General features: G+C 39.1%; 1 protein-coding gene across 2 annotated transcripts in view; it reads right to left on the reverse strand.

Annotated features, from left to right (window-relative positions):
* The window catches only part of DSCAM (DS cell adhesion molecule), a 420,787-nt gene that overhangs the window by 87,426 nt on the left and 305,663 nt on the right, over positions 1–27,698 (reverse strand). For both annotated transcript variants that reach the window (XM_086608220.1, XM_086608229.1), the window contains 7 exons: positions 27,476–27,572; positions 25,904–26,032; positions 20,757–20,924; positions 16,775–16,845; positions 9,058–9,298; positions 7,249–7,395; positions 5,352–5,507 (listed from right to left, as the gene is read on the reverse strand). In XM_086608220.1, coding sequence (XP_086464346.1) covers positions 5,352–5,507; positions 7,249–7,395; positions 9,058–9,298; positions 16,775–16,845; positions 20,757–20,924; positions 25,904–26,032; positions 27,476–27,572 — 1,009 coding nt within the window. The remainder of the gene's footprint in view (positions 1–5,351; positions 5,508–7,248; positions 7,396–9,057; positions 9,299–16,774; positions 16,846–20,756; positions 20,925–25,903; positions 26,033–27,475; positions 27,573–27,698) is intronic.

The following is a 27,698-nucleotide window of genomic DNA, read 5'->3' on the forward strand; positions in this document are numbered from 1 at the left end:
TATAGGGACAGGTTTTGATGGTAATTGGTCATGGCTGTCAACTGCTGAGGGATTAACTCAAAATTCATCTAGCATTTTCCAGTCAATGGACATATGTGGAAAAATATTACTTGTCATTGGGCTGCTGTATTTCTATCTAGCATACAGACCAGCAAAAAGAGGGGCTAGAAGGAAGTCAGGAAGTCATACAGTCAAATTTCTGAAGCTTTTCTAATCCAAAGACCTCTTCACCTTGTTGTGGAGTGGTTGGAATCAGGCAACAGTTTTTGCAGTGATGCCAAAATTATTCTGAATGTTCAATTCTCTTTTTGTCTTTGTTTGCTGGGTTGTGCACGTGAAAATGACTGTGTGTGGGGAAGTGTTTACATTTCCTTAGCAAGAACACTGCAGACTGTCATCTGATGCCTTACAGACCACCACTGTCCTCTGTCCAGAGGGTAAAGTCATTGTTCAAACTCATCTCCTGGGCCTAAACAAGATTATTATGAGTTAGCTCAGCATTAACCGAAACATTTGTTACTAAACATGGGTTCCTTGAGTATCTGAAAAAGTTGTGGTGGGGAAACGTGGTGCCTGCCTTATCTTGGAGAGGAAAGATCCCAGTCTTGCTACGCTGACTTAAAGTATTTCCTCTCATTGCCCTTGCATCCTGTAGCCTTACTAGCTTCAGTCGGTACAAGACAGCAGTATCAGAAGACCTGGTTCATCTTATTGAATTCTCCATGGATCGTTATTGAGCACACTGATTCCCACAGATTTCAGCAGACAATGTAAATGTGCATAATACCATAGCTTCTTTTTTTTCTATTGTCACCAGGGATAAAATAACGGCAAGAAGCTGGAGGACAACCAGGGCTGAGCACAGAGAAGCCGATGACTGCTTCCAGACAAGTTTGCAACCTTCTAAGGAGTAGATTTGGCAAATTTAAGATCAAAGATGGCCTCATTCTCCAGCTAGCAGGGCTTTGAAAGACATGGAAATAGCATGCTGCTTTCATGTGGAGGAGAACGCTTTGTATTCTTGACAGTGCAAGTGAAATGCTAACGCAGAGAAGGCAATTATACTGATAGGACTAGTCCGTGAAACAGCATTTAGATGTGCTAGATAATGGGGAGGAGCTCCAGGAAGTTTCTCATTCCCCTTTTCATAAGCAGAGAGATTATCACCATTTTTCTTCACAGTACTGAACAGCAGGGAAGCAAACGCACAGAGCGCAGTGCCATTCAGAGCAATATCACCAATTTATCAGAAAACTGAACCCTGCTCTATAATAGACTTCTAATTCTGCACCACACAAGACTATCTTATTGACTGTTACATTTATGAAAAACTAAACAAAATAAGCTCCTGACTGCTGCTGATAGTGCCTTTGTTCATGTAGATATCCCACCTACAGTTTAGATCTATGCCAGCCAAAATATATTCCAATGTGCTGTCCACCCCTCATTCACTCTGAACTCACCTGATATTAATCACACTATTTCTATCAAATCCTGTCAGTTTCACAAGGGGAACATTTATTATTCTGTACCTTTTTTGTTAGTCAAAAAGATAAAATTGGAGATCTCTGACGATAAAAAGAAATGATTAAGAGGGCATTAAGGGTAATTTTGATCATGGCACCCAGGTGATGAAGTGCACAACCGCCCCCACCAGCTGAACGAGCCCAAGCAGAGCTCTGTTCCAAAGAGTACTGAACATGCCCTTGATTGGATTTATGCTTACTCATTTTAGAATAAAGTTTCATCAGATGGTGTCTGTACATCTACCCCTCTCACACCAATCACCAGGAAGCTTGGTATCCAGAGAGAGAAAGAAGAGGAGGAAAATCTCTCTGGATTCAGGCAGAGTCTTACAAAGAGGCTGGCAAAGGGGTTTAGTGTTATTCCTCCTTGCCCCCCACAGCTAGTCCCTGCTCCTCCCTCACTGCAGCTTTCCACTTGCTCTGAATGCAGACCTCAATGGCAGAGGAGAGCTGGAAGGACAGCACTGCTGCACTGAGCAAAGTCTTCCGTGAATACACGAACAGCCTTCCATGCATAAGAATGCATTTTCTCAGAAGAAACAGATGCAAGAGAGAAACATGCATCCTTCTGCATCACAGAAACCCCAGAAGCAACCTCTTGCCAGACACTCAGTAAAAAGCAGGGTAGGGGACAAAACCACAATGAATTCTTAAAAATTAGGCATTTCTACTTGACTTATTTTTCTGCCAGGAGGAACTTCAAGAAGAGCAGTGTCTTCTTCTGAAGGCTAACTGGGGAAAGAAAAAAGCTAGACAAAACCCATAAATATGATCACATTGAAAGGAAAGCTCATTTCCTATTATTTGCTAGAGCTGTTCTCATTTCCTAAGTTGATCAGCAGCAATGTCTGACCTCTGGTGTCTAAAATCAGTATCAAACACTACAAGAAATCGAAGCATCAACTCCTTGCATCCAAGCTGATTGCTTCACTCCCTGGGTTACCCTTATTTTGCTATATTAGAGATTTCAAACCTGCTAGAGAAATTTTGGCCTGATATCTCTAGCTGAACACCAACAGAGAAGTCACAGGAGGCCAAGATCTGCCTTTCAACAGCAGCAGTGGAACACGCTGCACCATTGATTTTACAAAGAAAAGATTCTCCTAATGTAAAAGAAATGAAAAAAGAAAAATAAACTACTGATGTGATATGGCTTTAAAGTAATAACAATGTGGAGGGCTTGGCAGTCACTTAAAAATATCTCAGACATACCGATTTGGTGGAATATCTCGTGTCATAATTTTATCCAGAGAAAGTCTGGGAGCAGAATTAGAAGGCTTCCGTATCTAGGCTCTGTTAACATTTTAATTATTTGTATTTCACATGCTGACAGAGTGTTCAAACTAACTTTAGCGCAGGATCTTTTAGGTACACCGAAATTAGCCCTACTGAATAATCTTCTGCAGGATCCTCTTTTCCTTAGAAAATTACAGAAGAAATGTCTGTTCTTTCTGAGGAATGAGACACCTGTTAGATACATACAGTTTGACAATGTGAATGCTATTTTGCCATTTAACTTCCACAGTCTTAAGGATGTCTAGACCTGGGACTTCGGTTTTGGCTTACGTTTAACTGCAGTCCTTTATGTATTCCACTCCAAAGCTTTATTGTCTTTAATAAAAAGTTGTGAAGCTGAAGCAAAACATGAAACAATTGTATTTTCTGGAAACACCTTTCAGTTTAGTTTTCTGAACAAAAGATTTAATGAGTGGAACCACCGCGAGGCATCAGAAAACATCTGAAAATGTTAGTCACGCTGCCTCGGGGTGAATTATTGCTGAACTGCCAGGAGGATTAAAGATGAGAGACGAGCCTTTGCACAGCATCCAAACACAGTCAGAGTCTATGTGCTTCACAAATCTCAGGACCTGTCTGATCTCAGAAAAAGAGAGAGCAAAAGAGTCACCAAGAATTAGGAAGAAGCAAACTAAGATGAGGTGGGTTAACAAAAAAAAAAAAAAGACAAAAAACTGGAGGCTTCCGATGTTTCAGAACTGTGGCAAACTGGAGGCAGGTCACGGGAGATGGATGGATGTATGTGTCTGGGGAGGGAGCAGCAATGGGCACACTAACCCCTCAGACAGGAAACACTGTTAGAAAGCAGCAAGTTATCCATTGCTCTCCCTGGTCAGCAGGACAGAGGGAAGTACTCAACCCCCTCTGCGGCAAGAGAGAGCTTTATGATGGATTCTTAACTGGTACAAGATACCTAGGGAGGCTATGGAGTCCTCATCACTGCAAATTTTGGAGAAAAGGTTAGTAAATACCAGTGATGGCTGAGATGTATCTGATCCTATTTAGAGCAGGGGAATGGGCTTGGTGAAGTGTCAGTACACCATGTTTGTGTTGTCCACAATGAGAGACAGGGGTCCTGCTGGCACCACTTCTGCCATCTGATCAATTCCAAAAGCTGAAGGAACCTCACACAGAGACAAGATGTTATCTGCACCCAGATATGATGCAAGATCTCAGTGATGCCAACATCTAGCAAGTCCAGGAAGTAGACCTACATTAACCAACATTGTTATATGCCTAAATTTCCTCACATTTCCAGATATAAGGCATTCATTTAAATTTTTTGTTGTTAATTCAAGTTTGGTCAAAGTAATGGAAAGTATTAAGTACAGGAAAACAGAACAAGGAACAAGTAATAACTCACTTGATAATGTAAGAAAAAATTTTAGAAGTCCAATATTCATTTATACTGCATCCCGTGGATACAACTACAGTTGGGGCCAGGTGATCTTAAAATGTATGTAAATTTTAGAATGAGTCCCTTCATGTTTTATTGGAAAAAATTAATAACCTTTATTAAGCCATTTTTTTATTGGCAAAAAGGTCAAACATTTATCAAGTCAGTTAATCTACTGAACCTACTCTCTTGGTACTTTTGTAAATCTCATTACAAATAAAAAATTTGACAAATTTATATTTATGCATTCATGAATGATCAGTAAACTGGGTAAGTAATTAAAAAAAAAATCCATTGAAAAAATTTCTTGAAAAAATCTTGCATAACACACAGGAGAATTTACCAATCAAACATTATTCAAGTAACTTCATTGAAAGGACTCTGTGCATTTTTATTTCCACAAAAAAATTCTTGATCCAGATTTTCAAGTGTTTAGGGATCTAAAGATGGATTTATACATCTCATGGGATTTTCAAGGCCTTAAAAAGGTTAGGGACAAAACTGCCGCTGAATTTGAAATTCTAGTCGTTGAGAAATATGTGGCATCCTACTAAGGTAACCTGAAGTGATTTCCACAGTTAAAGACAGAAGAAAGTGATTATGAAATTTCATGTGTGTGTGTGTCTGTGTGTGCTTAGAAGTTTCTTAAAATGCTTAGTCTATGAACAAAGGCAAGACATTTTTGTTCTTCATTTTGCTTTTGAGGGAGGAGGTGTTCGGAGGAATTTTTTTTTTTTTTAATGTACTGAAAAAATTTTCTCAGAAGCATGTAAGTTATATAAGATTGTCCCACAACAGTCTCTCCTCCTTTCCCCATTTTCAATCACTTCAAAAGAATTAACTCAAGCCCTCTCAAAATTCTCAGATAAGATCCTGAAGTATTTGGGGAAAAGAAAAAAGAAAAAAAAAGTGAAACTTGCTCAGATCATTAGTGTTATCTACAAACTTCTAGCTTACCTGAACTGGAGTCTTGGAATCGGTCAGATTGTTTTCAAAGCTGTGTGCTCCTAACTCAATATCTTCAGACAGAAATCTCACTCTGCATATTTGTGTACAATATTTGCACTATTTTGAAAGTCTAAAACATACAAAAATTTTGTGGCAGTAGGAATGGAAAATATTTTACTCCTTACCATCTTCTTTAGTGCGGGTGAAAATTTGTTCACTTCTCACTCCATCTCCAGCTCTTGTAAAAGCCAACACCTGAATGCTGTAGTTGGTGTATTTTTCCAGGCCATCAAGCTCCAGTGATGGCTGTGTGGTAGTCACATTCTTTATCTCTCCTAGCTCTATAGAATAAAAAGGAAACTGAGTTATTGCCAAGTTCGGCCTTCTCCCAGCTATTAATACCAACTAGGGGAATCTTGGGGATTAGAGAGTGTACTGGAGAAGTAATGCTTTATTATTATAAAATAGTAATGAATTATAATAAATTAAAATAAATTCCTTTGTGTCCTCACTTCTTACCATTCAAAGCAGATCCAGTTTTAATTTTCAAACTTTTTTTTCGATATTTTTTAAATACAGGAAAAAGAATTGAAAATTTCTGCAAGTAATAATATTTTTCATAAAGAATAGATTATAAGAAGAGATTATTGGAAAATATTCCCTGAAGCAAAAATGAGAAAGTCAGTTGTCTTCATAAAGATTTTCTGGTTTTGAGAAAGACCATTTCTCATACGGAAAAATAAAAAAAATAAAGCCCCTTTATTTCAAAATATGTAGCAAATGCTGCTGCAAAGTACTTGATGGCAGTAATACCAACTAACAATAGATTTAAACACAGTAAAATCAGATTTATTTTGCAGAGAGACGATGCCCTTCATACGAACCTTTTTTTGCAGCAAGCTAAGAAGTACAACCCATACGGCAAAAAAGCTTTAAACATATTTAGGGCAGAAAATAAAGCTGAAGAAAATCCATGTTTAAGCACTGCATGAACGTCATCTGTTTTCATCAGGTTACAGGACATCACACAGGAGCTTAGATGTGCACTTACAATATTCACATAGGATTTGATCCAAAGACTACAGGTATCACTGAAAACATTTCATTTTATGTCTGTCATGTCTACATTCTTATGTATGCTTCTCATACATTTTTAATCTTTATTTTAAAATGTACAAAGGAATTGGTCGTTTATTTCCCAATATTTTCGACTCTTAACATATTAGCAGTAACAATGAGCCTCTGGGTTACAGTTCCACTCTGAGTTCCCCTTGCCACACTAACAGAGGCCGGGACTTGCAAAACAGTTACGTGTTAGAGTGAACTATGATTCTGATGGATGAAAGCAAAAGAAAGGAGACAGCTCGTTGCCCTAGAGCTGTGAAAATTCAGCAGGGCAAATAAGAATAAAAGCATGTGCATCTCAAAACTACTAATATTTAATTTAGAAGAAAGGACCATACGTAGAATTATCATCGTGATAAATTGCAGATTAGTAAGGTACCTCATTTCTCCTTTGATCATTTCACTCATTCTCTGCTCAGGAGTCTATTTCCCTAGGAATTATGCTAAAAGTACAAAACATAACCACAACAGAAGAGGCTGGCATGAAAATAACAAGGCTTTTCCAAAAACATTTCCTTCTTTTGCTTTCAGCTATGGAAATGAAACGCATCCTGTCAAAAAAACAAGCAATAACCTCTAGAGTAGGCAACTAGCTAAGCAAGCAGATAACCTACCAAACTAAAATAAAATACAGGACTGAGTAGGTATGTCCTAGGTTCAAATCATCATTCTTTATAAAAGAAGCCTGCTGGACTTTGTAACTGAAACAAAATTTGCTCAGGTCATTTTGGGTACTATGGCAGGTCTACAGAGTGTTGCTTCCCTGAGGGCCTCTCCAGGCAGCTTTGCAATGCCTACTGCCCTGTCAAAGCTCTATGGAAAACGGCTTCCTTCACAGGTAGATGAAGCTTTCTCTAAACTGAAGAGAAAAGGAAGTACAATGCCTTCACAGCAGAGAGTAAATGATATAAAGGCCACATAGGGCTTGTTACTTGGTAATAGCTTGATTTCTCTCACCTCCGTCCAAGAGATTGGCCCAGTAGATAACCCTGAATCCTTGCAGAATCCCATTCAGGGTTTCTTTCGCCAACGTTGACCAAGAAATAGAGATGGTTTCTGGTGATGTGGCAGTGGCATGCACATTCCCTGGAGGGCAACTGGGCACTGGAATAAGAAAGTCACCATTTTTAACTCGAATACAACTCAATGTTTACCCTTTGGCTACCTTTCAATTATCCTTGCTATCCCACTACTCGTTATTTAATTAGCAGTGACACACTGTTAACAATGCAAAACCTTTATTCTTGCAATCCACATGTTTGTGCAAGTGCAGCTGGTTTCCCTGGAATGACTTTTTATGTACTGCTTCCTCACTTGCTGACTAGTCTTTTAATAGGTTTTTTGTCATTTCTTGTGAAAGAGAAATGTGTCCTAAGGCTGAAATATGCAGAATATTCTGTAAGCAATTTAAATATACTTTTTAAAGTTTGCAGTCAAATTGCCATCTTTCTGGACAGTTCTAATGTCCCTTTAAATTTGGTGGTGGGGGAAAGCAGGCATTTCTTTAAAAAATATTGGAAAAAATGTTCATAAAATATTTTCACTGACTTTTAGAAAAATTGGAAAAAGTCAGCCAAATCTAAGGCATTTTCTGTTGGCCATTTAGTGTCAAAGCAGTACAGTAGTATTAGTATTTGGCATTGCTTTTTAGAGCTCATGACATCTTTAATTCTGAAAGGGATGCAAAATTGAGCAATGACAAAAAAAAAAATGTCAGGAAAAGTAAGCATGCTAGATTCTGAAGGAAAAAAAATACTATTTACTATAGCACAAAATATATGCATGTGTTAGTGTACTGCCTTCTGAAGTCTTTCCGTGATCTGTCTAGGTCTAGAAACATTTAGAGTGAATGAAAAAAAAACCAAAACAGCCTTCCGTGAAGCATATGCCTCAAAATTTATAGTTCTTGAGAATTTTAAATGTGTGCTACTTCATTTTGCCCATGTAAAAGGTCAGATTCTTAGCTGGCACTGACTTTAGTATACTGATGCCAATTTACAGTAGCTGAAAATCTGAACTACACTATCTTTTAGGATTATTATTTGCTTTTACACTCCTCTAAAATACTGAGCCTCTTTTTGGGTATGGAATCATTCTCTTTTTCCACTAGAGGACTCCCTCTCATTGTTTGATAAGTACTTTTTATGCAATTTGAAAAAAAAAAATAATCAAAATTGTTCCTTGGATTAGACAGGTTGAATTTTGTCTGAAATAACAAAGATTTTTCGCTTATTAGTTTGGATATCCTTGAAAAAAACCACACATCTTTCTTTTTGCTGACAAGATAAAGCACTGTGCAGTACAAGAGCACTAGATTTCACAGCAGATTCATTTGAAAACAAAAGAAAGTCAACAGAATTAACAGTATCACCTTTCAGAGTTTTACTTCTTAGCATCTCAAAACTATGATGAGACCACTATGAAGCTACGGTGAGATTACAAAATTTGCAAATGTGTAAACACCAGAGCAATAGGCTTCTTAATGAAACCTGTGATCTTAGTTAATATCATTCACAGCAGGATATATCACATTAGTAGAGTTAGATTTATTTACCTGGATGATTCTGCATCTCTTGCAATGAAAATTGCACATGCTCATTGGCCAGCCTCTTTCCATCCAGCTGTCTACCATATCTAACACTTGTAAAGTCTGGTCTTCTATTATCCCCACTATAAATATCACTAATCAAGCAATAAATGTAACAAGGTAAAAAGAAATAAAGAAATAATAATATGTCCCGTGAAAACTGTTTGCCTAGGACCTACCATCCTCAAGAGTAGTGGTGATGATTTCCTGAGAAGAAGGTCCTATTCCAGCCCGGTTACAAGCCTGGACTACCATGCCATACTGGGTGAATTTTTTCAGGTTATTCAGCGTATAAACTTCACTGTCCCCAGTGGTATCAATACTGATGATGTTGAACTGGAAATTGCCCCCTGCACTGTACTCCCGATAACCTATCTGGTATCCACGAATAATTCCATTTTGCAAGTGCTTCTTTGGAGCCTAAACAGAAAACGAAAGATTACATATTAAGCACATGTCTCCAAAGTCAAATTATTCCCCTTAGAATTTTTGAAATATACGCAAAGTCAGCATTTTTTTCCTACTGAATGCAAGTCTATTTCTAGGTAACAATTCAAAAAAACTCCCTGCACATGAAGTAGTAACTTTTTACCATGATATATAAATTTCAGGTGCAGTCTGTTCTAATTTATGCATTCATGTGCCAAAAGAAAGACCTTTAAATGCTCAGAGAAATCTGATGAGATATTCTTGATTTATGATATGAATTTAGAATGTTTTGTTCTCTTATCAGATGAATCAATCAAAGCTGAGTTGATAAGGGTATATTTGCATCACAGGCCTACCATTCACTACTGTGTTTTTGCCAGAAGCCTCTGCCATTCACTCGCTAAATCTTTAGTAAGGCATTTATTGATCTGCTGAAGGCAGTCACATAAGTTTATTCAGCTAGATGGATTAGGAAAATTTTACGCTGTCCTTTGAAATATGCTTCTGTTCATTCAGTGTGCAGTGTGGAAAGATGATTAGATAATGAGTGCTGAAGGCAATAATGAATTGGAAAGCAGGGATTTGCATACTGAATAGCTACTAAAACAAGGTGTACAATATCTGGCATTCAAGTATATGGACATTACAAAACGGTTGGCCATAATTATGTGCCATATTTCTCAGCCACAGTGAAAGATTCTCTGCACCTGACTACCGGAAGTAATTTCTGTACTCTGCAATATAAAATGTAGTCGAGAGTAAAACAAGGGTTGGTAACTCAGGGGAAAAGCCTGTTATTGATAGAAATACCTATTAAAATTCCATTTGAATAGTACTGGACTAATTTCCGCATGTGATAAAGTGCTTGTCTGATTTTCTACATATACGAGGTATAATTAGTATAAACATTTTAAGACACAGTTTATAGTCTATAGACAAAAAAGCTCTTTCAAATCCTCCAAATCTCTTTCAAATTCCGACCAGATGCCCATGAGCTCATCTGTTCCACTGACCCATTAAAAAGGTCTTTGTGATGCAGTTTATCAGCAGTGAGTTAAACCGGCAGAGGCAGCAATTTCTGCTGTTACTATATCCCATTAAATCTACTGAGGAACACATTCTCAAGAAGAATACTCTTTTCTGCTACAGGACCTGTCCGTTTCAGCAAGTTTACAGTCCACTGGACAAAAGTCTCACCGGAGCTAATAAAACCAGCATGGGGTTTGTCTTTCATCCACTACCAACAAACCACTGCTCTGCAAAAACCAGCACCCTTTCTGTATTTAAAATGTATCATTGGATGGATCTGACTGATTGAATTATGTCTTCAGAGGCTTTATTTTTTTGCTCCCTCCTGCCTTCAGAAGCAGAAACAAAACTTGAAGCAAGGATATAATTTCCACTGTAGCACTTCGCTTCCTCTGGTACCGACAAGCTCTGCAAGTATGGTGCTGTCTGTTCAGATGTAGATGACTGAATTAGGAGATTCAAGTCTTGAGCACCTTGTAAGGCACACTGCAGGGATTAGAACTGTCTTTCTGGAATCTAAGAGCATAATTGTCTCCTGTTTCCATACTCCTCTGCTTTGCTGCCAAAACCACCCCAACTTCTTTAGAAATATGTAGGTATTTTATTATCAAAACATTTTGTTTGCAAGCGCATTACCTGTTCTGAAGAACTGCATGGCTTCATGATTGTTAAATGATTGCAAATGGTGTTTTTTTTAAGCTGGACTGTGGAGTGGAAACTAAGGCCAGGTTATTTTTATTTTGTTTGAGATTCAGATATCTTCATAAGATAAACCGTTTCATTCCATCCGAGAAGAAAATAACTTTACCACATTTAAATAATTAAATCTTCCAGGGTGAAATTTTTATTAGTTGAAGGACTTCAAATTCTGTTACTAGCCATAGCATTTTGCATAGCTTATACATTTTATAGGCATTGCCAGTGTTGATGAGAAAGGGCAAAAAGACTGAACTCACATAATCTAAAAGTTTCAAACTGACTAAAGGACAGCTTGGAGAAAGCAGCAGACAGCTCAAAAAGGTGTTACTACAGGGAGGGCTGCTTTCAGGCAACGTTGCAGGTCACTGTCTCTTTCCTAAATGTGTATCAGTGTGGAGGCACCAGTTTAATCATGTCAGGACATCAGTTCTCTCCATCAGTGCTGGATTCCTTCACAGCTTGGCAAATCCTCAAGTCTGCGTGGAGGTTTCTTGTCTCAAACATTAGCACATACACTGCTGCACATCTCAAGCTCTAAAGCCTCTCCTAGGTATAGGCTGCAACTGGAACATTCCCATGAGTTACCACGGGTGGCTTTTGAACAAAAGTTGTTGCCACAAACACACATTGCACATTGAAAGCACAAGCAACATGCATGAAACACATACACCACATAATGTAGTGCAGTTATGGCTTTACGCATGGCACAGACTGCCTACTTCCACACACAGCACACATTAAGATGCTGTATGTATGTATACTATATACCATAAGGCACGCATTGTATACCAAGAAAAAGTGAGTATTCACCTTGTACATAATAGATCACAGAGCATATAGCACATATATTGGAACACATATCATACTGTAAAACAAATGGAACATAATGATGAAATCGAATCATACATTTACTACGCATTGAAATGCTCTCAGACCAGGACTATGGCCAGAATAGCCTCTTCACTGGGAATTCTGCAATTATATACTTTCTCGTTTTATAGAATTTGAATTGGAGTAAAACGGCAAATTTTGCAGTTTTCACGGAACTTTCACAGAATCTTTATAATTGCTTTAGGTCAAGGGAATTTTTTCTTTAAATGAAATATCAACATTTTAAGTTTGTTTTTTTTTCACTTTGAAACATTTTACAATATAAAACAAGATAAAAGTCACTTTGGAACAAAGCATTTGAATGTTCTGTTCCACAACACTTCAAATGTTCCTTGTTAGTACTATCTAAATGCTTCATTTTGGATTGACTTTTTTTCACAAATAAATCATATTTGATATATATGCCTTCTTGTGTATAGACACATTTTTTTTGTGGAAAATTCAGTGAAGTAAGATTTGTCCATGACTAAGTGTTCCTTGGGAAAAATGTTGTTAACCTTGTCAGTAGTCGTAGAACATTATGAAAAAGTAAGTTTCAGTCCATGATCTTACTGCTTATCTCATGAAATCCAATATTTGTAAAAAAGAGTATCAATAACTTTCGTAAAGCATGACATTTTTCAGTTGTGTGCATGTGTATATGCATAAAGAGAAGGAATATTTCCCATGCTTAAATTTAATGGGTTTTACCTTGTAAAGTATTACAAGAAAAAATATTAATATTTTCATGCTCTTTTCTAAATGAAAATTCCTGTTTCATTCCCATTCTCTCTGTACCATTTCAGACTACCAAAAAATGCTGAGTATTAGTTAAAAATTTAGTCTGAAGCCCGGAGTTCTATATGGACACATAGAAATGGGATTAAATAGATCACAGACCCATAAAACTTTGCTTAACTAGGATTTTCTAAAAGTGGGCTAAGAGAAACTTTAAAGGAAGATTAATGACTGTAGCAAACTGCAGAAATGGAACTTAATACAAGACGAAAGACAATAGATGTGCTATTCTTTGCTCCTTTTACTGTTATTGACACTGCCTGTACTTAAAGGAGGTTTGCCAACTTTAAATAAAACTATGCTTCTCAACACAATTCCTTTTGTACAATGTCATCATAGTTCTCATGGCAAAAGCTCCATACGCCTCCAAAATAAGTGACCAGATTATTACTGTGTTTATTTCCTTCCTTTTTTTTTGCCTCCATGACAGTTTGGGATTGATCTGATGGAGTATTTCCTTCTTCTTAAGTACTTTGCTTTGCACAATGCAATGAGTGCCTTCTGCACAGTGGTGCATCGTAGGCACCTACCCAGAAGTCAGGATTCATCATGTCTGTGGGACCATCTTAAAGTACCTTGTTGAGTAATGGACTAAAACTGCTCAGGCCAGGAGACAACTACAATAATTCAAGGGAAGTGAATGGCTCACTCCTGGTTTGGGACTTCTTAAGGGGACTTCTTAATCAGCTGTTAAAAATTGTCATTCAGGAAATAATTCTTCCAGTAAAGGCAGGACTATGCAAGCACTAGCTTTTCAGGAAGGAAGCTCAGTGACTTCACCTTTATCTGCAAAGTAGCTGCGAGGTTGAGGAAAACAATTAGGTTTCAACTAAGCCCAGCACCGCAGAGAAACTTAGCACCCATCAGATGAGCTAACCTACCAGCAGATAAAGCAATGACTGCAAATCAAGGCACAGAGTTTTCAAGCTGAGTGCACAGGGGCTTGACAGCACAAAGATCACACTGAGCAGAATTTCAGGGAGCGTCAGTGGTGCCTTCTGCTGTCCATCCCTTCTTAGGCAGACCTCCAGAGATTCTGCTGCTTACAAAACAGCACCTCATGGGATCTTGTGGCATGACAGGGCCACAGGCTACCTCTGGCTAGACCCAGCAGTGCCTTCCTAGCACTTTACTAGAGGACATGTTACTGGGAGAATCTCACAGAATCACAGAATGTTAGGGATTAGAAGGGACCTCAAAGGATCATCTAGTCCAATCCCCCTGCCAGAGCAAGACCACCTAGATTAGATCACACAAGAACACGTCCAGGTGCGTTTTGAACAGCTCCAGAGAAGGAGGCTCCACAAGCTCTCTGGGCAGCCTGTTCCAGTGTTCTGTTACCCTTACTGGGAAGAAGTTCTTCCTCATGTTTAAGCAGAACCTCCTGTGTTCCAGCTTATATCCATTTCCCCTTGTCCTATCATTGGATGCCAGTGAGAAGAGACTGGCTCCATCCTCATGACAGTCACCCTTTCCATATTTATAAACATTAATGAGGTCCCCCCTCAGTCTCCTCTTCTCCAAGCTAAAGAGACCCAGCTCCCTCAGCCTTTCCTCATAAGGGAGAGGCTCCACTCCCTTAATCATCTTTGTGGCCCTGCACTGGACTCTCTCAAGCAGTTCCTTGTCCTTCTTGAACTGAGAGGCCCAGAACTGGACACAATATTCCAGATGCGGCCTCACCAAGGCAGAGTAGAGGGGGACGAGAACCTCTCTCGACCTACTAACCACACCCCTTCTAATACACCCCAGGATGCCTTTGGCCTTCTTGGCCACAAGGGCACATTGCTGGCTCATGGTCATCCTGCCGTCCACCAGGACCCCCAGGTCCCTTTCCCCTGTGCTGTTCCCCAACAGTTCAGTCCCCAACTTGTACGGGTACATGGGGTTGTTCTTACCCAGATGCAAGACTCTACACTTGGCCTTGTTGTATTTCATTAAATTTCTCCCCGCCCAACTCTCCAGCCTGTCCAGGTCTCTCTGAATGGCAGCACAGCCCTCAGGTGTGTCAGCCACTCCTCCCAGTTTAGTGTCATCAGCAAACTTGCTGACCATGCACTCTTTTTGCATACACAAAAAATGACATACACATTTTTTGTCCTGTAGCTGCCTGCATTCATCTGCATTTATAAAATTTAATGGCAAATCTTCAGAATTGCAAATGACAGCTATAAACTCCAGCAGTGGACCAATGGTGCTTATCTTCTCTTGTTGCTTTTGAAAATAGCCCCCAAAGTGAACTTTAAAAAAACAAACAAAACCTTTCAATTTGCCTACCCATATATCCATAAAAACAAGTTCATGCATAGAAGCTTGGAGGTTATAGCTGACTAGATCGGATGGCAGTCACATTTCTTGAGTGCTTTAAAAAGAAACAACCCATTAAGCTTTTATTTCAGTTGTTGAGAATCACTGTACATCTGCATTGCTTCAGTAGGTACTTCCTTTGCTCTGCTGACTGTGTGCTGCATTTAATCCATGCTTCATGTATGCCTTTTATAAATACATTGTTGTGTTTCACTTCAACCAATAAGTAAGCCTATTGCTAGTGACCACAAGCCTTTGGGTTTTGGAAACCCTTTGATGAAAACCAACACTGATACAGGTTTAAGATGTGGACAAGGTCCGAGGATCAGCACTGTGTTTGTGACCTGTGCATAAGAGGTCTGATAAAGACTACTGCTTTTGAAGCTTAGTACTGAAATGTCTCATCAAAACAGAATATTTAATCCACCATTTTCAAACCATCATAGAGCTACTAAAAAAATCTTGGCAGCTGAGGTCCCTCTGTACTGGTTGGATATTCAGTAGTTATATGTCCACCTGCACTGTACAGAGATCATGCACTATAGAAACCTGTATTTTCAGTAACCAACTCAAAACTAACACAGGATCATGCTGGTTATTTATTGTATAAATAAAAAAAACCCAACCAATAAATAAGCAGCCCATAGTTATTAGCCCATAGTTAGCCCATCCATCCATCCATCCATCCATCCATCCATCCATCCATCCATCCATCCATCCATCCAGATTGGATGAGGCTTTGGGCAACCTGGTGTAGTGGAGGGTTTCCCTGCCCATGGCAGGGGGGTTGGAACTAGATGATCTTTGAGGTCCCTTCCAACCCTAACCATTCTATGATTCTATGATTTACATGGTTAATGAATAGCAGCTCACCGTTACTATCCTGACTTTCTGGATGGTTCATATCAGGATGCAAATAGACTTTATCCACATTTACAGGAGTAATTAATATCACTATAGAAATCAATGACTATTATGCCACCATCCTACTCCAGCACTTAATACTACATATTTAAGAATCTTAAGTATACGGAATTATCAATACAATTTGGAAACTGCCATTCATATTGAGATCACACTATGGTAATGAAACAGCATTTTTCTGTCCTTTACAATATACAAGCAGTATATAGCACAAACCCATTTAAAACTTGGATTAAGTACCTCTGATATCATACCAGAAGCATTTAAAATATTCTGTGGTTGCCAAAACACGGGACAAAACCTAGAAAAATTTACTTGAGTCACAAGACATGTCAGATTTTTAAATAAAATCAGTTGTTGATATCTTTAAATCAGTTGTTCTGATTCATTTATTCTCATGAACTATACTGAGACACTATATTGCTCTCTCTGTAAAGAAACGTCTTCATTAAGATTCTGTCCCAAAGTCCACTGAAACAGGAAAAAAATCCCATTGGGTCTAATGGTTTGGGAAAATTTTGCCCAAAACCACCGTGAAATTCTGTCAGTGTTTATTTTCCAAGCAAATAGCCTTATCTATGAAATTGGAAGGAAGTAGGAAATGTTATTGTCATCAATACAGGCAAGTGGCTGCTGCTATTATTCTCCAACAAAAGGTTCTTTCTTTGCACAATACACCAGTCTTAATCGTCAATATAAGTTTTGTCGACAAAGGTATCTGCAAGGTCTCTCCAAAATAAAATAACTGATCCACAGTTGTTATAATACTCTCATCAGTGGAATCTTTTTGAATACACAAAAACACTGTCAGACTCGGTATTCTTGACTGTGTGTATTTACCTTCCAGGTGACCCTAATGCTTTGGGAAGATATAGGTTCAAGCTGGACATCCTGAGGTGGACCATCAGGAGCTGCAAAGAGAGAAGAGACAGGGATCAAAATTGGCCTTCACAGCACAGAATTCAGCACGTCACGTGGTATATCACCATCTTAACACACCAGCATCACAAGGATTTGGGCTGAGTCAATGTCATAGGGAAAACTGAATATATCACTTTATTAAACAAAAGCGGAGCCTAGCATCTTCCTTATTCAGGTGTCCTCTCTGGCCAACAGTGAAATACAACTTAGCAACCTGACAAATAAGAGAAGAGTCAATAATAGTGACTTTTCTTTTTTAGTGACATGCTCACAATCATGTTTCTGTTTTGCATTTAGGCAAGACATATTTTCAGCAGTCAGAATCCCGTAGGTGATAGAAAGGCAGCAGAACCCATTTGAAAGCAGTGCAGACATGAGTTCCTCAGACAGCCTTCATCATGTTGCACACATTCCAGTGGGATTCCCTTTGTTCACAAGAGATTGAGTACATTCAGTCAAATATCAAATACTTTATACACAAAAACCTGCACACTTTACCCTTTCCCCCTCCCCAGTGTAAGTATCCCAGCCTGGAAATCAGGCAAAAAATAACTGCTGGATGGAAAAAGCGCACTGCAGCTCCTACCTGCATCAGAAGAAGTTTCATTTACTATTGATACACTGCCAAGGGTGTGCATGATGCTTTAAAGGTGAATGAAAAAAGAAGGCCCTAAGCCTAGGGGAACCTCTTGTCAGCTGGGCAGCTACAAAGCAGATCAAGAATTGGCTGGGACTGAATGGAGGGGTGTGAAGTAAATTGCTTGCTCAGTGAGGTAAATCACTGTAAAAGAAAGATCTGAAGAAAGGAACAGAGTAATCTCAAGCTGCTATAGAGAGTTCTCTTGATGCAGAATATGGCCTCAGTAAAAGGTATTAAATTAAGTTTAATAGCACGACAAAGGAAGTAAAGCAATAAAAGGGTGAGATGAGGCTGTTAAAGGTGGAGCAGTAGTAAATGACAGCTGCGGTGAAAGGAACTGGAACATTTTACTTCAACTGAGGAAAGCAGAGAGACCCAGAATACAGCCTATAATATGTTTAAGTTATTATATACGCCCTATTCTGTGCCATTCTTGACTGTCCTTCATATGGGAAATTTCCAAAGGTTGAAAGAACTTTATTTCCATTCCCCTTGCATTAATATACGAGAAGTCCACTGGCAAAAATGAAAACTCTATAAATTTTTTTAATCCTATCCTTGAGTCTGTCCCTCTGTTGACAAACATGAATGTCATTTCTCTGGGTACGTTATAATGTAGTGAAATTTGAGCAAAGCATTTGACTATAAAAGTAGGTTTTAAAATGTGCCCCTTAAAATCTTAACTTTTCCTTGAAAGACCCCAAAAGTTTTTACAGATCTGAGCAGTTAAATGTTTCCAGCATACCATTGTGAAATGTTAAATAAGTCATTTATTTTACATACTTAACGTCATACAGAGTTTGTGACAAAGACATAAAGAAAACCCAGATATCCCAGTTTCCACTATTGATGTCAGTATTAAGCAACAACCATAATGCTTTTGTTTTTCTGATAAGCATTATTGCAAGTGTGTACCTGCAGTCTGTTTTCCAACACAGGAGCTAACTGTGGTTGTATGGAGGGAAAGATGTGGTCTGTAAGCTTTGAAATCATGCCATACTCGACTATCCTTTTGTCACAGAGGCCCTTCACAGTTTGCTTTCTAATAACCAGTGCTGGGCAACTCAGGTCACTGTAATATGTGATAACACAATCTGCGTTCTCTTGCCAAGCATGGTTTGAGCTGTTCAGTTTTTATATTCTTCCTTGGATCTTTATTTTGCTCCCTTCTCATTACCTTCTCTCTCATTCCCTACACCCATGCTGTTCTCTATTTCCTGTTGTAAATCAGAGAACAGAAGTAAACAGTGATCAAAAACTGATGCTCCTGTACGTTGCACACCACCTGAAATCAAAACCCAAGAGACACACATGACACACTCTGACTAAGCCTGACCTCCTCTCTTCCAATTGTTCCCTAGGTAGATCAGTGACTTTTGAATACAGTTCCATACTGCTGGTCTTTTTCTCCAAAGAGATGGCTCCTTAAAAGAGAGCGACAAAAGAATCAATTATTCTGAAACTTGGTTACAAAGAATTGAACGAAACGTGATGTTAAGGTTCCACCCTTTTCATGGGGAAGCTGTTTTTTTGTTCCAAGGCCAGCTGCTGATCCTGACAACTTAATTACCAGGCAGGAAAATCTCAGCAAGTAAGAAATATTCCAAGCATGGTGAATAAGAGAGAGTGAGAGAGTAGATCCCAGACCCACCCCTCTGCTTTGATGTATATGCGCAAGGAAGGGTGGGCATTTTGGTGACAAAGATGATGCTGGCTGGAAGAATGGAGAGTTGGTTTTCTCTAGTCATTCACATTGAACAAAGGAAGAGAAAAACCCTGATCAAAGGATAAATATTTTGCAAACAAACTATTCACTGTTAGTAAAGCTATTCACTGAAGGCTTATAAAAATATGAATACTCTTCACTCCTTCCCTTCCACTAGCATGAAAAAAGATACCTGGTAAAAAAAAATGCAGCTCATGTTGTCTTCTGCTTACTCTGCTTTGCACTGAGAGCCCTTGTGTCCTGCTCTTATTCAAAAAGTCCCCCGGAATCAAAAACATGTTCTCCTGACAACAGGTATATTTTCACTGTAGTAAATGCACCCACAGAGAAAATGAGTGGGAATTACACAGTTGTATTCATATGAGCTGAATTGAAAATCGGTCACCTAGTGCTTAAAGTCTAGACCAACATGAATCTTGAAAAAGAAGTAGGGTTTTCACTGCCAGGACACCATCACGCAGATACTTGCATTACAGTTTTCCTCTCAAAATCCCCAGAGACGGAAGCATTGCTGACTTAGCATAAGATAACAGGAAAAATAAAATTAGCAAGATAAAATTGTGTTTTCAAATAGAAATAAGCAAGCTCATGTCTGGTCAAGACATTTCAGAGTAATTCCACCCAGTTTCATGGCTAAGGGTGTTGAAGCTGCTTGGGTTACTCTCAACTGTACACCTATGTACATTGCATATAATTGCAATGTATACCTGGTGGAAGTATTTATGACCATTCAGCATTTTCATCCTAATTGATGAAATAGAGAGCTGTAGCCCTCCATCTTTGACCCCTAAGTCTTTTCCACTGTCACAGGTAACGTGTAGGCCTTGGGACATGGTAGCATGCACAAGTTTGTGCTATCCTTATCCATCTGCCACTCCTGCTAGCTGAGAAATAACAATAAGACGGCACTGGAAGGCAGCGATTTGAGTGTATGAAAGAGTGGCTTCAGCTGTCATAGTGAAAAAGTCTGCATAGTCCTCCTGGTATAGAAACCTGTAGCGATGCAGAAGAATGCATGGAAACAAAGGACAGGGGATGACACTAACTAATGGCAGCCAACTGACTTGTACAGTATTCAGAAAACTAAATAGTGGGTGGGGTAGCAGATGGAATACCAAAGGAAGATATGATTCATGTAAATCAATGTTCTCAACTGGGGGTACCTTAAATTAGTTACTTATACTAATACCTGGGCATCTAAGAAAAGCCACAAGACCCATAGAGGAGGAAGCACCACTAAGAATAGAATGTTGTTGATTGAGTTGCCTAACTGTAGATATAGGTGTGCTATTTCCAGCACCTCAGGCTGAAAATATGTAGCTCAATGTCTTTTTTGACCACTAGATGCCACTGAACGGTTTTAATTACAGGCCTGCACAATGAAGTTGCAAAAGTCACAGTGTTTTATGGGAACAATTCCGTATTTCTTTCGGTGCAGCTGCAGCAACATAAGTAGCATTTCAAGCAAAGGTTCCTCACATCAAAAAGCAGTAATTCCCAGCACAATTTAGATGCTGCAAAACCAGAGAGCGTACCTGCTTCATCAGTAGTGATGGTGAGCTCATTGCTGGCCTCACTCTTGCCGATGCGATTCTTGGCATACATGCGAATGTTGTAAGTTGAGGAAGGGTGGAGGTCGATGATAGTGGCTTGGTTCAGCTGAGGGGAAACATCTTTGGTTCTCTGAACAGAATCCCAAGAGTCTATTTAAGAAGAGATTAAAATAAAACAGACAAATAAAAGATGACGTTAATGTCGCTAACACAAGCATGCAGTCAAACCATCTTGCAGAGTGGGATACTGCCATTGCTGAATTAACCCAGATAACGTCAGCTGCTACAAGCAAATCGTGTGGTCGCCTTCCTTGACAGCACTCTTGACTGCTCCAAGTGTGGTGCTGTGAACAACGGGAACTTGGCCTCAGGGTCACCAGCAAATCCAACAAAATAGCTATTTCTTTGTCTTTTATCAAGAGGGTGGTGAGAGCAGCTAAGATTTCCCAGCTTTGCGTGCATGCCTGTGTGTGTACATACAGTTTTTTTTACCACTGCTACATGGGAACAATGGTGAAAAAGGTGAGAGTTGCTGCCCCGCAGAAATCCTCACTCAGAGAGAAAGTTGGTTGTGCTCCAAAAAGGGGGGAAAGGGAGTTAATAAACAGAAATGGGGGGCTCCTAGACTAGCAGAGATCAGGTAGAAAGTTTGATCCCAAACTCCAGGAGCTCAGACCATAGGTGAACAGTGAGCATGAGCTTGGAGTATTTTGCTGGCTTAGTCGTGGGGCTCAGCACCCTCCAGGACTGATGTTATTTCTCTGACTCATGTTAGGCTACAGGAGCAGTTCAATACAAGGGGAATGTAGAACTCTTTTAGTTGTTTCCATGTATCTGTAAAAGGAGGAGCACATTGTTATTATTCATTCTAACTATTCATCTGCCTGTTATATTTTTAATGAATTCTCCAGATGTATAATAGGAAAAAGGATGGAAATTGGCTAAACATAGTCATCCAAGCATTCAATTGCTGCAAACAAAATAACAGGATCTATCTGTTTAAAGCATCTCTATGTCTTTTATGAACTGTCATCCTTCATTTCTTTCTTACTGCAGGCGATGTTCCTCCTTTAACCTCTGCAGCATCCTATGGGGGATGTCACTGAAGGCTCTACAGGAGTGTCTTACAGTATGGGTCACTGTAGGCAGGATTGCGGAAAGCTCAGCAGATAAGAAAGACTAGTTTAAAAATAGAAAGCTCACTCAGATACAAAATATTTGCACATACTGTGCATATTCTTTTCTACGAGCTTGCTAAAAGATGCACAAGTTGTCACAATGCCATCTGCAGCTTGGCTGGTTACAGGGCCTGTTTGCTTGTCTGTGTGGCTTCTTTTACTCAGAAAACATTTAGGAATCAGACGTTTAATTGCTAAACAAATTCTCTTGAATATATTTTTCCTTGGTAACTGAGTATGGCACAGCTTCCTCTGTAGGACACTTTCAGAAGCTCTAAAGGAGTTACCTGCAGGCAGTGCAGCTACAACTTGCTTTCAGTTTGCTACAACTTCACAGAATTTCTTAAACTTTACAAAATTCTAACCAGCAGTTACACTCCATTGTGTTAACTGTTATACAAGCACAGAAGGAGACTCTGTCTGTTCCAGTGTACCATGCCAACAGGAAAGGAAGTTTAAAAAAAGGCTCACTTGATATAGAGAATGTGTTGAATGTCACCTGATGAGGATAATAATTTCTTTTAATATAGTCTGTATGTTACTAAAATGCTTTCACTTGGTTGGTTGAAATATGACCTTTGAGTGGTAGGACTCTGTAGTACATATTAACTGCCAAAATAAAATAAACAAATTTGAAAAATTCTTGCGACTCTTAGTAGATTGAGTAATGACATACAATGGAGAAAGAGAGAGACGAAAACTCACAGTCTTCTGTGCTTCTAAATGTAGGTTTCAAGTGTTTATTTATGACTAATGCATGGACTTCAATAGTTTATTTTGAAACATGTATCCTCTTTTTGAAGGGGAAAACAAAACAACAAAAAAAATCTCTCCAAGCTGACCCAGTCCAGAGAGAAATGAATCAATTTATCTCCCAAACTGCTTTCAGTTTTGAAAAACTTAAGTCTTAATAAGAAAAAAAGAAAAAAAAACAGTTAATTTTGGTTTTATTTCAGCAAACCCTATAATTATTTGTTCACGTCCACATGGTAAGTAACTGAGTGAGGTATCGACTATTGGCTCTTCTGGTTTTTATTGTTGCTCCAGAGAGCTCTAAAATCTACTTATCCAGAAAGACTGAAAAAGCCACAGAAAACAAGCAGCAATGGGTTAGCAGAAAAAAAGAAAGAAACGTTAAGAGTGGAATTTTTAATGTGTTCTTTATTCCACTCATAAAACATTACTCTCAGGCACTTCTCAGTGTTATACATAATGATCTATGGAAAATTTACGGTTTTATGAAAACCAGCAGCTTTCTACCCGTTCCTAAAACAAAGGCTGAAGCTTCGGGGTCACCCTGCGGCAGACAATCGGGGCTCAGCCGCCCTTCGAGGCTGACCTGGGGGAAGGGCGGGCCGGTCGGTGCCAGGCCCGCGCCGCCGCTGCCATCCGGTGCCCGCTGCCGGTACTGCACCAGCCGCCGCTCCGGCGGCAGCTTTGGGGGAACAACCGCCTCCCCCCGGTTACTAAAAAAAAACGCCCCCATATAGCAAAGTCCGTGCATGATGTGTGGTCACCTGTGCATTCTCTGAAACGGAAAAGTTCTGCAGTTTTCCTTCTTGAAAAGTCTAGATGATGCATCCTGTCGTAAACCCAGTTCTGAGTCCTCAGGGCAAGTAACACGGGTGGAAAATTCTCACTGAGCACAACTGTGCAGTTTACAGCTTTACTTTCGCCTTGGCAGGATGTTTCCTGAGCTTACCACCTGGATTGTGAATCTTTTACCTATGTTTTCTTCTGTTCCTTTGATATCTGGAAACTGTGAGAAGTTTTCCTCATAGCCTCTTCTTTGTTTTCTTACTTTCCCATGTGAGTTCTTCAGTAACTGTTTTTGGCATTTCATCTTCTTCATGATTTAATGAATGACAAAAATTGTGTGCAAGAATTCAAAAACCTGATCCTAGTTTCTCCAAACACTCAGCCTCTGATTCTAAAAGAGGACGTTTCAGTTGTGAGGTGAAGATAATCTGCGCTTTTTAGGATGTGATCTCCAGTATTTGTCTTCACATACAGACAAAGAAATATTTTTTCCAACACCAATTTTGCCACTCGCTATTTTTAATTTCTTTCAAATTTTTAATCTTTATCATTATGTTGTGTCTGGATGCTTTTATACAACCTGATGGCGCTCCATTTGCTGTCTTGCTATGGATTTATCATTCCATCTTACTTAAGTTTGCAATGCAAGTTCAGAGTGATTACCACTTCGTCTTTGCCTGCATTCTGCATCATCACTTGAAAACATTGAAGTAAAACTAACAATGACGTTTGAGAGCTCTGAAGTTCCTTTCCACCACTGCTTCAATCAAAGGAAAGCAGCTCAGTCTTCCTAGACAGTTTTATGCTGAGTTACATGATTAGAAACACAAGTGACGTTTTAGGGCAAGAAAGGAACCTGTCAGGCAAGAATGACTTTCAAAAACTGTTCTGAAGCAGGTGGGTGGCTGGAAAGAAAGGAAAAGAATCAAAAAGAAAACAAAGCCCACAAACTTTTAGGTAAATATGTCCCTTGAAGGCATCCTTGCCTAGTCTACCTCTCCAAAGCTGCGACTCCGGGGCACAGCCACAGTGGAGCATTATTATTTGCAATCTTTCAGCTACCAGGCCCACCTGTTCATTACTAATTTCATTTAGAAAGCCAATGCAAAAACAGTGACTGATGATCTAACACTCTTGAAAATATTTTATCTAGCAATAAAAGCATCACACTATTTTTGCCTAAGTAAGTAAACCACAAGGGAAATCCACAATGTAGACAAATGGAAAACAGTAAAGATGAGTAGATTTTTTTTTTTAATTTGGTGAATTTCATTAACAAGTACATTTTTATATCTCAGAATTAAAGGGAGAAGACTAGAAATGTACTATAGCTGCTTTGATAGAATGTTTCGCTGATAACCACACATAGAACATTCCTATTAGTGGACTATGTCCCCTTACAAATACTGCAACAAACTCTTAACATAAAACAGTTCAACATAATTCTTCAATGTCTTTTTAATCACACTTAAACTATGGAAATATTGTTCCATTGTGATTTTCTATCTATCCTATCTATTTTCTTCTCAAAGCCTGACTCAGGGACAGTACTTGTCAATGCGCCTAATTTTAAGTATGATCTCACATCATAAACATAGTTCCAATAGACATTGAATGCTTTTAGATTTCAATAGGCAGTGAACCTTTTGGGGGCTCAATACATAACAGAATAGGACTATTTTCCTGACTTAGGGGGTTAACGTTTTTTTTTTTCCAAGCATTCACCTCATTCATCTAATAAGATGATCATTGATGTGATTATGTGGTGACCTAGCAGAAAGGTATCTGCTCCGCATTGGCCTGCCAATATGTGCCACTGGTCTTATCCTTCGGAGCAGTTCCAGTAAGTTACTGAAAACTCTCCATGGTACTTCAGCACACTACCACACAGCTTTCTTCATCTAGAAATTCTCATAACTACCCATTTTTATTGCTACCTCTCCAGGGTAGATGCCATGTACCTGTATATCAATAGAAAATACCTTCTAAAAATAAGCACAACAGGAAAAGATTATGTGCAAAGGGAGGTATTTTTCAACAGGGAAAAAGAAGAAAATGAAAAGAAAAAAATTCCAAATGAAGAAAAGAAAAAAGCAGGGACCAAGAATCAGCTAGCAAAACCATCATACCAGCTGCCACCTAGAATGGCTTGTTTTACAACAAAATTTGTCCCACTTATGTGTAGGTTTCTCTGGTAAAAGGGAAAAGCAGCAATTGCTAACCTTAATGTCCTTACCTAAAAAAAAAAAAAAAAAAAAGTAAACAAATGAAGATAAATCTTACCATGGAAGATTAAATAAACCATGGTAAAAATTTCCATCGGGCAGTTTCAATTTATGAATTACATTTCACAACACAACTTCAGTGACGAATGACCAGCGACGGGGATTACTTCAGAGGATTATTTCTTACCCGACTTGTTCTTGCACTCGATATCGTAGCCGGTGATTGGGCTGTTTCCATCGAATCCCATGGTCCATCTGAGGGCAATACTGCGCGCTCGCACCTCTCGGATTTCTATTTCAGGAGGGTCGGGGGGCTCTGAGTAAACACACACACATGGTTTTAGACAGAAGAAAGCCTGTACTCATAACGAGATAACATTAATGAGCGTGGCACTGACATAGCGTACTGGTGGTAAGCTCTCATGGCATTTTCTCTGGTCACTCATTAGTACCCTGAGCCAGTTAATCACCTGCTGAAGAATACTCAATAGAGGGAGGAAAGGTTACTTTTCATCTAGAAGTCACTGATGTAATCTTGAATACTGACTTCTGCTTAACCTTCTTATACGCAACATAACGTTGCATTTCCTTAAAAGCACTCCACATTGGACTACTCATGCTAGAAAAGATTTTTGCCTTGAACATCACATTTCTCTGATACTTCTACAGTTTTTACGCAAAAGGTGGTGGCAGAAATATGAACACTAAACCTAAAAGTGCTAAATTTTTTGGAGGAAGGCACTGAAATTTCTCTTTCAGTATGTTTAAAAGTCTTCATTTAATAAAAGAACAATTTGATAACAGTTTAAAATTACACTAAAGCCTCTTTCTGCCTCTAGAGTTAAGGATGTAAATAAACAGCATTTATATCGTTCTAATGCCCCTTAAATTGTCACAGCAGTTTAAATGAGCAGCGATGTAACTGAGAACCTGCCCCAAACTCCACCTGAGTTTTTCAACAGGGCTGCCTTAGGCATTCACTGACATCTTCAGTTACCTGAAATGAAGAGTGGGGAGAAAGAAATTTGCAAGTCCTAGAAATTTGTTGTGTGCATGCTGAAAGGCACCCAAGCATCAGAACAAGCACGGCAAAGAAATAAGCAGGGGCCAGTGGCTGAGCCCTGTCTATGCTCTGCATCTCAAATACTGTCACCTCAGCCACCCCAGGACTTGCTGCCCGTCTGGTGGAGCGACACCCTGCGGGAGGGGAACCTCAGCCCCAGGCAGCACAGGTTCCTAGAGTTTGCACTGTGCAAACTGATTACAATTTATTTTGACTGATTAAACTTGAACTATTTTGTTTAAAGATCCACACTAGATGTAACATTTCTTCAGAGATAAAGTCAGATCGCTTTTTCTTTATTTCAGACTTGGCTTTTAAGCACATTTGTTCCTTATAAACAAATGCAACCTTCTACCTGTCCCCCCTAAAAGTAACCCCCTCATATCCACTGTCCCAACTGAAGATGACAGTTTTAAGTTTCTTTAGTAGATTGGCAGCTAGTGTATTTAAGACAAATTCTCCTTATTAATTTGTACAGATCTAGAAAGACTCAAGCTTATCCTTAATTTTGACTGAATCTATGATGCTGGAAAATGAAAGACTGAGCATCTTAATGTGGCTCCTCATTTCTTTGACAATGAGGAATGCGTTTAATTAGGACTCAGAGCCTCCCTCCCCCAACACATCTCTGAGGACGGCATACACTTACTGTACTACAATAGCTGTGTTTTTTTCCTTATGTTGTCCTCTTCCTACCTTGCACAGTGAGCTGAATTATTCCACGATCCTCCCCATAAGAATTGATGGCATGGCAGGAAAAGAAGCCAGAATCTTCACGCACAGTTGGCAAAATCTATAGGTGGTTTGAAAAGAAGTGATTGATTGAACAGCATGCAGAGAAAATAAACCAACAGCTCTTCTGTATGGTGTAAGAAAAATTGTACAAACTGTTTTACTTGACAGTAATAAATAGATACTG

This window comes from Tauraco erythrolophus, chromosome 1, assembly GCF_009769465.1.
Source record: "Tauraco erythrolophus isolate bTauEry1 chromosome 1, bTauEry1.pri, whole genome shotgun sequence".
In the NCBI taxonomy this organism is placed as follows: domain Eukaryota; kingdom Metazoa; phylum Chordata; class Aves; order Musophagiformes; family Musophagidae; genus Tauraco; species Tauraco erythrolophus.